Genomic DNA, 12,976 nt, shown 5'->3' with positions numbered 1-12,976 from the left:
TACAGGCCAAATAACTAAAGGATACAAACTCTAGTGGAATTAAATGGTATAGTACTAAATTCGGTTTTTTCATCTACTTATAGGTATTCTACTAAACAGCTCGAAGATTAATTAACTCAAAATGACGTCGAAAAGTTCATGTCCGCGTAAACTTGCTATCTGGACCACTGTGCAGTGTTTTGTTGTGGAAGTGCAGAGGACTCCTCGGCTTCTGTAAAACAAGTAACACGTCAACTTTTCCCTCCCATTCCCAAATTGACCTGCATTCGGACGCAGCCGGCGCCGGTATTGTTTATTATAATAATGAGAGCACCAGTACTTACACATTCAGGATGCTACTGATCCCGAGTAGTGTCTGTTGATTCCCTGTGTAAGTACAGCTGTTCTTGCAATAAGGGAGTAGCAACTGCGGGCGGTCAATCATGCTCAATTTTCTTGACTTCCCTGGTGCTACAGTATGACAACTTAAGTAAAAAAAAGCTATCAGTTAACTGTAGAAGTGCTCATTGAATACTTAGTCGAGACGCAGGCTCTGTCCCAGTGGAGAAGTTATACCAAGAAGATGAAGATTTATTGCGGTGCCAAGTTTAAGCCACCCTAGGTTCGTGTCCCAATAGCCGCCAAAGGTCTATCAGGATTGAAAAATTTTCTCGGGGTTCCCCGGGACATAGAATATATCATCGAGCATACCACACGATATAAAAAATGTTTATTTTATGGTTTCAGCAAAATATCAAAATATTTGAATTATTTGCTGTAATTATGGAACTTATCTATGCTGCTTTGATACGGATATATTATTCTGTATCAAAATAAGACTTATAAGAAAAATCAGAATTGCTGGAGTTCTTAACGTATTTTTAGAACGTCAAAATATCATCTAGTCTGCTCTGTCAAATTTCCTTGGCTTCTCTGGACATAGACTATCATTACAATATATCTATGACTATGAATGCTAAAGGCATCTTCAACAAATAATGCTCTTAGTTGGTAACCTCAGAATTGCTCTGAGAACAATAAAATGAAAATTCGGCTTTGAGTCCAAATCTATATCTGTGGCTGAGAATAAAAAGGCTTGCATATAAAAAACACCTCAGGGAGATAGAGGAGGATCTTCTCTTTATCATCTTCTTCTTCTTGGCATTAACGTCCCCACTGGGACAGAGCCAGCTACTCAGCGTAGTGTTTTTATGAGCACTTCCACAGTTATTAACTGAGAGCTTTCTTTGCCAAAGTTGCCATTTTTGCATTCGTATATCGTGTGGCAGGTACGATGATACTCTATGCCCAGGGAAATCAAGGAAATTTCTATTACGAAAAGATCCTGGACCGACCGGGAATTGAACCCAGACACCTTCAGCATGGCTTTGCTTGGTAACCGCGGACTCTAACCACTCGGCTAAGGAAGGCCCCCTCTTTATCATAACATTATTAAATAACGTGTAAATCCATTCGTTAATACAATAACAACAAGCTATACACCTGGTTATCAATGGCTTATAGGGCGAGATCATAAATTATGCGAGAAGTATTGTATAATGATAATCTTCAATTGTTCAGTATTTTGAAATCAACATCAACCGAATCCAGAAATCTCTACAGATTTTCAGCTACTTATTTTCTGCTCATGCTCGAGAGAACTATCTGAAACAAACTGGAGGGGTTTCGAGACAAATTTCCTTGATGAATTCCAGCAGAATTACCCATTGGCATTTCTTGAAATTAACAGGGATAATTATTGTCATAATTCATCAAGTATCCCATGAAGAAATTGCTGGGGAAATTTGTATGCGAAATAATAGGAAGAACTTCTGAATGAACTATTGTAGAAATTTTGAATACTTCCCTTTGAATGTTTGGAAAAGTTCATGAAAAAACTTTCAAGAAATTCTCTAAAGAATTTCCAGAGCCAATCCGCAGCAATTCCTGTAAAAATTTCAAGAGGAATTTTTCCCTTGTGAAATTGTGGACTCCTTGGAAAGATTTCTAAAAGAATTAAAATTTAGTTTTTGAACTACCCAATATTTATCAAAAAATTGGCTGTTTCGCAAACTGTTTAGCTAGCTGGCGTACGAGGGGTCCACCAATTTGAGAAAACCGAAAGGACCACCCTTAAGTTTTATCGAAAACTAGCGAACAGTGACATAAAATTGAATTCTAACGATAAGTGCCGATGGCGGCCTGGGTTCAGCGAGAATTGCTCAATTTCAAAATGCAACCTTAAGGGGTTGGTAGTTTTTACCGCACATTTTGTTTGCGTGTATGGAGGGGCTAGGTGGTCTAATGGCTACCGCTTCGGCTTAGTTAGCTTAGCTTAGCTTAGCTTAGACTGACTACACATATCAATGGTTGCTATTCCGTGATTGACCGAAGTCAGTGAAAATGCACAAAGAATCAACTAGAAGTTCGGCTGGGATTGGCCATAATCTTCTTCAGTGTGCATAATTCAGTGCCTCTATTTATACAGGGTCAATAACGGCGCCGGCCACGTCCTTGCAGTCAGGTGGGATTGGGGGAAGGAATGTTAGTGTGTAGCCTTTGCTTTTTGGAGACCGTGTTTGCCTCTGCATCTCCACAAAGGTTACTGGGAGGGATGTTTGTTAATGGGGAGGATCGTTGGGTCATAGGATTCACTTTGATAAGCGATTAGACCATGATAAACAATGATTTGTGAGATATATACATGCTTATACGTAAATATAATATTTTCATTTTATATGAACAATTTCTATGTAGAGGAAAATTATGCCGACACTTGAGGTGACGAACCATTCAAAGTTTGTTGAACAAATACCTAAATGTAACATTCCTACAGCTGTCAGGACGAAAGCATGTGTTATTATATTTTACTCATTTGAAAAGAAACAAAAAACTCGATTGGTTGGGACATCATAGAATACTCTTATTCTTATGCCGACACTTACAGTGGCGAACCATCCAAAGTTTGTTGAATAAAGTGAACCTTTCGCAAGTCTACACTTGTAGTGTCGAACCATTCAAAGTTTTTTTAATTACCAAAAATAAAGGTATATAAGAGGTGAATCAGAGTTTGTGTCGACACTCACAGTGACGAACCATCCATAGTTTGTTGAAAAATCATATTTACATCCCACCATTGTAACGATTGAATGTGCAGTCATACATATTTTATAGATTAGAAATAGTAGCATGAAACGAGCTCACCAATTGATCCGTTATCCTTGACTGAGCAGCCACAATCCACTTTCGGCTTCACTCGTTTGCTCGGCTATAAAAAAGCACTCAGGAAAAAAAAAATAAGCGCGCGACCCAAAAAGAATAAAAAAAAAATCTGTTCGGGCTTTCTTGACGCACTGCCCAGGAGCAAGCGTCAAGGTCGAAGGATCAAACAGAACTAACCGATCGCGGCACTTTTTCAGTTACTCCAACCGAACTCACCGATCACGCCACTTTTTCACTTACTAGACCAACGCGCGACATGTTTGATCCTGCCCTCGTCACTCGCCCCGGCAAAAGCAAGTGTCAAGGTCGAAAGATCAAACAGAACTAACCGATCGCGGCACTTTTTCACTTTCTTCAACCGAACTCACCGATCACGCCACTTTTTCACTTACGAGACCGACGCGCGACATGTTTGATCCTCTAATGGCTACCGCTTCGGCTTAGTAAGCAGAAAGTCATGGGTTCAATCACAGGCCCCGTCTGTAGGTAGACTACTTTGTAGATGTGTAGCTTGGTTGTACATCTTTCATTTCTTCCACGCACATTCGTATGTTCTAGCTATTGCAAGAATACTATGTACGGGATTGACATGGGCAAGACAGTTCGTGGGCTGGATTCCAGGACAATACAGGAGAATCATTGTTAGAATTGTTTAAGTTATCTCTGATGAAAATCATGGTGGAAATATTGGAGAGATTTCTGTCAGGTTTTTCCATTACAAGCAATAAATAAATATTAACAAGTGACCAGAGTGGTAACTTACTCATTCTATAATGATTCGCCGTTTTAATGTTATCGAAAATGATTCGATCATCAAACAATGATGGGGTTTTGTTTATTTTTATCTGACGACATACTCTGAGCCATCAAGAACCGGTCCCGTATTACTAATGGTAGTTGACTAAATTCAATCAAGTTTTTCGATGTGTCACATGATGAAGCTTTGTTCATTTTTGTATTTGGCCACTTCCACTGAGACATTTCGAACAAGATCCACTACTAGATTACGTTTATGATCTGTTAAAATTTGTCTACCGTTTATTATATTTTGATATCTGATCACATCCACTGGGGCCTGAACACAAAAATGTCTATAAAAGCATTATTACTGACTGGACGAATTTTTTGAGCAGACAATTGTACAGTATTCCCCGGTACAATTTACCACAACTTCAAAAGTCTTCCATATCTTATTATTTTTAACGATACGTCCCAACTGGGACAGATTCTGATTTTAAGCTTAGTGTTCTTATGGATAAGGTATCGTGGGGCAAGTGGGTAAATGAGATAAGTTGGAATAATTTGTATATTATACTGAATGTTTAAATTCACGTTTTAAACCCATGAGTAAACTATTGAGCCCACTAAAAACATTACGATAAGTAAGAGATTCCTGAGATTTTTCAACATCTATTGCATAATAGAGCGAAGGATTGCTAACCTGTCATTTATTACTCCGTAACAAGTTGACGGCTGTCTGATTTCCTGAGATGAGCCTGCCTAGGACTAAACATATTTTACATACAGATAATAATAACAATGCAGTGAGGAACCGATTTTGTCAACCCTTTGATGAATTTAAAGCTTAAAATCGGGAACCTGACAAAAACAATAACAAAATAATATTTTTTCGCGATCAACCAATGAGATTCATTAAGGTCAATTTTCACCAAATGTTTTTGAACTACACTTTGCTATAATACAACAAAAGTTTTGTAAATGTTTCCTGTAATTCGAATCATTTCTTATATTTTGTTGATTTAAATATCTCTACGGTCACAATACTGCCCACAGATTCAAGCACTCTCTACCTGTCATGTTCGATTGGCTCCAATATTTCTATCCCCTAAACTGGTAATAGAGTGACTGTAGTGAGACCTACCAAATTTTTCGAAAATAAAGATGACAAATTAAAAGGGACAAATTGAGGGAAAAAAAAACTTTGAAATGACGAAAAATATGTTAAAGGGTCGTTCATTTATTACTTAAGGTTTTATGTTGGCAGGAGATAACTTAGAGTTTCTTACATGCCAAACAAGAAATTTGTAATTTTCATACTAGAAACCTTACCATGTAACAGGAACATACCTAGCTCAAAATTTTGCGAACCTTTCTGAATTGATTGAAATTTTGTGCATGTACTTGTTTTAAAAAGGGCCTATCGAATAAAACAATTTTTATGTTTTGAAAATTTATAATTCGAAAACGGTGCATTTGAATAAATTTATGGCAAAAATAGAGTGAGAGACATACGAATAGTAAGTCCACATAAGATTATACTTAAAGCCGAGTTTCTCTAAATAATGCTTCATTTTTTTATGAAATGTCATTTTGACTCATATTCTGAACCGCTTTACAGTGTCATGAATGCATCGGATAGGCATGAGTCAGCTAATAATTGCCGGAGAGTCTTAATTTTGCTTAAAAAAAATGTCCATATAAAATCAAGTGTTCGGAATTTGATACACGACTGTATTTAATATAAAATTTCTTTACGTTATAAAGATTTTTTTCTATCTCTAGTTCATAAGTCATTGCGATTTTTAGAACAAAATATACATTTTCATATTTTGCCCAATTTTGAACTATATTTGTGGTGTTCAAACTCATATTAATAATGTTAATCTAAATCAAAGCTAAACCTTATATCCAACATGAGAGGTCGTCCAACTTCTGCTAAATGTGGCGATCCACACACAAATTTTGATGTATCCTAATAAGAAGTGGGAGAGGGATTTAAGAAGCCCAATTTGCGTGACGTCCATTAATCGACGCTTCCTGACGTCAAATATCATCATATAGTAACAGTTTAGGGCTCAAGAACCCATCATTCTATCATCAGCAATCATCAAAAACTTAAAACTAGTTTTTTCGTTTAAAATAAAATTAAAAAAAAAACATTTAAAATTTATAATTGTGTTACAGATAGTAAGCACAATGCAATGATAGATTTTCATAACGATTTTGAGCAAAAAAACTGGTTTTGAAAATTTGATCGAAATCGGGTCAAAAAGCTGATGGTAAACAAAATCGGGTCTGCACTGTAATAATAATAATAAAAAAAAATTAACAACGTGCAATCTTCTTTCGAGATTTTTCGGTGGAAAAAAATCTAAAAATAATTTTCTATGCTACCTCTTTGTTGTTATGAATTATCTAGTCTTGATTTCAACTAATAGGGTAACCAATATATTTTGGACCCCCTTACTATTAATGTAAATACAGTCGACTCTCCAAAACTCTATATTCTATAACTCGATATACTCTATAACTCGATGGATTTTTCGGTCCCTTCAAATTCCTATACATCTCTCCATAAGCCGATATTTCTATAACTCGATATCGCCATTAGTCGATGTCACGTGAGAGGAAAATTTCCCTCCATAACTCGATATCCATTTTAAAATCCTTATTATACGGGGAAACTTGGACTAATTCTTATTTGGAAGTGAATAAATACTTGAAAGTTGTAATAAATGTATAAATGTTTAAAAACATTAAAATAAAAAAAAATATATTGAATGTAAAAAAATGGAATTTTTCGAACATTTCGAAAAAAGTTTTCAAATAATTGATTGTAAAATAATATCAACAAAATATTATTGCTTTCTTACAGTAGTAATCATACATGTATTGTAAATGTAGAAATTTGTTTCTTCGATTTTGGGATTTTTTGGGTTGGTATATTCTATAACTCGATAATTCTATAAGTCGAGTTATGGAGAGTCGACTGTAGATTGATTAGACCATACGCGAGCAACAGTTTCTTTGGATTAGTTTCCTATCAAATGAAAACGCCGATGATTTAAAATGTGATCTTTGAGGGTTCAAAATGTATTGGGGTGTGAAAAATTGTAAAAAAAGTGCTTAATAATTGAACTATTTTGGACTACATATTGCCCTGTGAGCTTTTTTTTTCTAAATTTAGGCATGTTTATTGACTTGGCTACGCTATGTAAATAATTAATTAATACAAAAATCCAAAATCTCTGCCTTAGAGAGTCCACAATACGATCGTTACCAGGCCCGGATTTGGAGGGTGCCAAGGGGGGCTACCGATCAAGGCTCATATAGCTAATTGTGGATGTTGTTAGTTGACCGAGAGTGAAACTCACGTGCTAATGCAATTGCTTCTTGTCCGAACGACTAGTTAAATATCCAAATAAAGCATCGCTAGACAATGTTCCTTTACCAGAATTTTACTAGAATCAAATTGAGTGTTTAAAAGCATACATATTGTTTAATTCAGTCGCGACAGGATCATTTTCGCTATTGGCCCATTCACATATTTCATAACGCTGAAGGGGGTGTTGAAAATGGCCATTTTGGCGTTCTGAAATTTGTGAATAAACCCTATCAACAAAGGTAGAAAATCGAAAAAAATCTTTAAAATGAAATTAAATACTTAATCGATTTGCGTATTGCTTCAATAACGTTCAACAGTCGTCAGCCATTAAATGTAAATATCTGTTAAATTGAAAAATATTATTATAATATTTGCTATTGTCTCGATGAATCATATAGGCAATCTTTATTTCAACTGGAACGCTTTTAATTTTGAACTTGATTGAGAACGATTTAGTCAAAACTCTATATCATCATTTCTTATGTACGACTTTCGAAGTATTTTTTAAAGATGGTTTATGTTACTCAACATTCACGATGTGAGTATAGTCAAATTTAAGAAGTATTTCAATTTTCTGGAGTTTTCTGTTTTCTGGATATTTGATGTCTGTAATACTAAACTTTCATATGCTTATCGTTTTGGGATCATTTTGTACGATGGGTCCCCATCTGAAGATCTCACCCGGGCCTCCGGAAGCTCAAATCCGGCACTGTGTTTACCGCTACGAATATCTGGGATCCCTACTGTCTTAATACAAATAGGTAGATAATCAAGCGAAAAAGTTGGTATACATGTGAACTTTTTTCCTATAATAACTGATCACATCATACGACGTATGTGGCGCATTTACCGTGCATTAAACAGAATGATACAGCTAGATGATGCGGAGCTCTATTTTTACAACTTACTACAACTGCAGATTGTAAATGACATTCAAATAAAACTCATTCGTACTCTGAGATAACAATATAACCGACGCCGACCAACTGATATATGCACTGCACCGTTTACTGATGTTGACTCTTTTTCCCTTCTCCGTCTATCACCACCAGGGTGCCGGCAAAGAAATCCGAGAAGCCATCGCAGACCCAACTCCCGAGTGTCAGGAAAAGGCGTGGAACATTGTGATACCGCTGGTGGAGAAACTGAAACGATGCTACGAACACTCGCTCGAACTGGAACGGATAGTACCGATGCTACTGGGGCAATTGGTCGGTGGCCGGCTTAACCCTACCCAACACCTAGAGACACAACAAGCCCTCGTCAAACAACTGGCGGAGATTCTGGAGTTTGTGCTGAAGTTTGACGAATACAAGGTAATTGCCGTAATTGTATGTCCTAATAGATGTGCTAATAATTTTCTTTCTTTTTAGATGAAAACACCCGCCATTCAGAACGATTTCAGCTACTACCGGCGGATTGCCAGCCGGCAGCGGTTAGACCACAGCAACGACCTGATCGTGACCACCGAGCTGGCCAATCGGATGTCCCTGTTCTACGCACACGCCACCCCCATGCTCAAGGTGCTCAGCGAAGCGACGTCCAAGTTCGTGCAGGACAACTCCGACAACGTGGACAACACGACGGAAACGCTCGGCACGATGGCGAAGGTGTGCCTGCGGATGCTGGAGAATCCGTAAGTTTCGTTTGGGAATTGTAATCTTGGACTACAATTCGGCATGGCTGGATTTTGGATTTAAGAGAGAGGCGTGGAGCTCGTGGTCCGATCTCCACAAATTTAATAAAGAAGATAAAAAGCTTGAGCGTCACCCTGTAGTGATGTTGTATGTGAATGCAACCCATTTTTACTCGTCACTTTTGTAAATTGGTACCTATTTGAACCATCAGAACGAGACCCTGTTTTGGATATTTGGTCTTTATTTTAATCCTCTATTACCCATGGTAGCTCCAGAGTTCGATTGATTGGGAATCCCATTATGGAATTTCGTATCATATGATAAGTAACTGCCATTTTTTGCGCAACTGCGATTTCAATTACTTGGATAACAGTGATTAAACGAAAATTGTAAAAGTAAATGGTGTATGGAACGAGCTCACCACACCATCTGCCAGAAGCCATTTTTAGGTTTGACTATATCGTTTTTTGATGGCGGATCGTCTTAACATAACGGCCGAGTGGTCAAGTTTGGATACGTTCTAAAATTATTTAAATCAAAGATTCAAACAAATAAACAACTAACAAACTTAAGCGAGCGAGAGTAGATCTTGAGGATGAGCATAGACATGCTAATCATTGCAGTGAATATGTTCACCATCAAAACGTAATGATCTGAAGCACGTGTTTGTAGTGATTAATCAATCTTGAACCCTTCCTATCTTATTGCAGCAAACTGTTGGCCCAGATCGAGCGGGAAGAGACACACCTCCTGCTGCTGCGGGTGATGGTCGGACTGGTGATACTGTACGACCACGTTCACCCGGTGGGAGCCTTTGCTCGGGGAGCCCATGTCGACGTGAAAGGGTGCGTCCGATTACTGCAGGCCCAACCCGCCGTGAAAGCCGAACCCCTGCTCAACGCCCTGCGGTACACCACCAAGCATTTGAACGAGGATAACACACCGAAAAACATCCGGAATCTACTGGCCGCATAGAGGTACGGTTCCCGCCGATAGGGCACAATGTTTTAGTTCTTGTGACCTTTTCGTTTCGTTCGTTTCTTGTGTAAGGTTTTGTTTCTGTGTTTGTTTTCTTTTAGCTGATAACTAACTTAAATCGAATTAGTAGTCGTCGTAATATTATTTAGTGAATGCTATTGAAGGATCGCGTAAATTAATTAATTAATTGATAATCGTTTATAAGTGCATGATCGAGCAAGGGCAAACCAAACAAAACTACTGTTTATCTAGTTAAAATATAATTCACAAAAAAGTGACAAACGATGAAAGTGAATCAAAAGAATACCGAAGCGTAGCGCATATAGAAGAAATATTTTTCTCTCCTTGTTTTCTTAGGCAAGAGAATTTCTCTAAATCAATTGATAAGAATCATATATGAAGTATATTCGTTTAGATAAAACCTTGCGTATAGAAATGTAAAGTTAGAAGAAAATGACGTATTCGCGAGTTCAGTGAGATGATCAACTCAACCACACTGAAGCAAATAGTAACCATAGAGCGAACTAGAAACCTGGACTAATGAAATTTCGTAATTTTTCCATCGCTATTGTTATTGCCTAAATATAATGTAACAAGCACGAAAATCCTTTTATAAATCGATTGATTGTTGTATAGAACAAATATTTTGAGATTATTAAGAGATTTGAAAGACGCGCAATTTTCGATTCTTTTGTGTCTAGGCCGTAACTAAATTCATTACCAAACAAATCAACTGCACGAAAACAACCAAAATGTGTTCCTCTTTACACGGCAAATTAGAACAAACGTTAACAATCTCAAACAACAGAAAAGTTCAAACTTTTTTTTACCGCATCGAAAAAATAGAATCAGTAACAGATAAAAAAAAATCAAACAAAAACAATAGATGATGAGTTAGTACAAGCTTTGCGTTGGAAATTCTTACAAAACTAACAGAACCAGTGACAGGCATAGGATCGTGCATCCTGTTCTTATGCTACTTCTTACTGATAGTTATCGAACTGTAAGTAGGTTGCAGACTGCGGAAAATTTCATTGGTTATATATAGAAGAAGAAAAAAAGATCATATTTAAACTAAATCGAGATAGCGGAACAAAAACTACTGAGAGTAGTGTCAGGTTAACAGGAATGCATTTGAGAAGATGGACACATTTACCGAGAGGCAAACAAGCTGCAGGATGGAATAAGCTAATTACACTGCTATAACCGATTGCACATACAAACACCCACACACGTATGATTATTATGACTACAAAGACGATTATTACTTTAAAAAAAAACTAGAGTAACGATACATAAAAGAACAATTTAACCATAATTACACGCAGAACAGTAACAGAGTTCAGAATGCTTGTTTGTGCAAAAACTCAGAACTCTTCAGTTTGAACTGATCTTGAGAAGGCATCCAAATAATGTATAGAGAATCTAGCGGGACAGATGAAATAGAAAGAGAGAGAGAGAGAGATCGAGAGATGTGTTTAGCAGTATGGATGGTTATAAGGAGATACCAAAGTCGAGAATAAAATTCAAACAAGTGATGAAAGGATAACGATGTAGGGGACGGGTTTACATTTATGCGACCCAACTTGAAGAAGCCTTAACCAATTGTCTGTCCCTTAGATCAAACTTATAACTTATTTGGGCCAGGACAAACAAATGGCGTGTTCATTGTGATCATTTTCACGTATTTTTTATAATGCCCCTGTTATTCGCAGAATAACAAACAAGAAAAACACATCTGACCAGGGTAATCAGAGTATTTTGCACAGACCGTTACTCGTATTTAATTTGGCCATTTACGGCAAAAGGCAAAATGAAATGGAGGTGGTCAAATTATATACGCGTAATGCTCTGTCCAAAATAAATAAAACACCCTACTTTTTTGAAAAGTACCTTATGCATAACTATACGTATCACGTAGATGAACTGGGGGTAATTTGCCCATAGGGGATAAAACGCGTCATTCTCGATTAGGACGAACGGTGTGAATGCTTTTTATCGCCCTAGATTATAGAAAAATGGTTCTCTTAATATCGTTTTATGTGTTTTTATCGAGATAATCGTAAGAAAACATTTACAGTCAAATTTCGTTCGTTGCTCTAATCAGGCTGAGTTTTGAGCTGTCAAATAATGAAGAACAAAAGAAAGTTAGAACTACCAAAAATTGACAAGTTTCATTTTATTTAAGAAAGTGACGTTTGTCTTCGGGTTAGGTGAATTTTCGAAGTCTCCATATAGAAAGTTTAATATACGGGGAAGGGGTTTAAAATGACCTTATTTTGTGTGTCGTAATTTATGGATGATTTCTTATAATTCTTCTGAAGCTTGTTTTAAAAATATTGATTTAAGCAATAATGCGAGCTGGTTCTTGTATTGTATGATATTGTCCCTTTATTGTGTGAGAAAAGTCACATGCCCGAAAAACCAGGGAGATTGAGCCGTTGTTATGGTACAAAAACTAATGTACCCTACGATACTGGTTTCTTCGGTGGTCATTCCTGGGTTATTTCAGGGACAGCAAAGGACCTTTCATTATTATGTGAGATGGGTCACGTGCTCAGAAAAGCAGGAAAATTGAGCCGTCGCATGTTCGAGTTTTAAGTTGTGGTACTTGAAATATCCCATAATAAAGATATCGCCGGTGGTTATTCCTGGGTTATTTCGGTGGTTACAATTAGCCAGAGTGGCCATTCACCTATAATTGTACTAGAAAAGTCACATGTATTCCGGTAGCCATTCCTGGGTTATTTCGGTGGTCCATCCAAACATAAAAAATCGAATTGTTCAGATTGGCCACCTTCCGGGACTCCAGGAACCGGTTCCGCATGGACCATACTGGATCGATTTTTTTAGGGGATGTGCGCCGGTAATTGGTTCCTTATTACAGAAAAAAATATGCTAAAACACCCATCAACAGAATAGTACCGATATGAATTACATATACAAAACTAAAAAAACTTACTTTTCGGATGTTACGGGTTTCCGGAACTGGGTATGAATAACAAACTGATTTGAGAATTTCTATCTACAGTCC

The 12,976-nt window shown here is 37.1% G+C and overlaps 1 protein-coding gene across 3 annotated transcripts in view; it reads left to right on the top strand.

Moving 5' to 3' along the window:
* The window catches only part of LOC5568120 (protein FAM49B), a 165,951-nt gene extending 154,453 nt beyond the window's left edge, over positions 1-11,498 (top strand). For all 3 annotated transcript variants that reach the window (XM_021840964.1, XM_021840963.1, XM_001652009.2), the window contains 3 exons: positions 8,380-8,643; positions 8,701-8,963; positions 9,675-11,498. In XM_021840964.1, the coding sequence (XP_021696656.1) occupies positions 8,380-8,643; positions 8,701-8,963; positions 9,675-9,939 (792 nt within the window). In that variant the 3' untranslated portion in view covers positions 9,940-11,498. The remainder of the gene's footprint in view (positions 1-8,379; positions 8,644-8,700; positions 8,964-9,674) is intronic.
* The last annotated feature ends 1,478 nt before the right edge of the window (positions 11,499-12,976 follow it).

The sequence above is a fragment of the Aedes aegypti genome, chromosome 2 (assembly GCF_002204515.2).
Source record: "Aedes aegypti strain LVP_AGWG chromosome 2, AaegL5.0 Primary Assembly, whole genome shotgun sequence".
Classification (NCBI taxonomy): domain Eukaryota; kingdom Metazoa; phylum Arthropoda; class Insecta; order Diptera; family Culicidae; genus Aedes; species Aedes aegypti.
The sequence above is the reverse complement of the archived record's forward strand: the minus strand, read 5'-3'. Positions and strand labels throughout refer to the sequence as shown.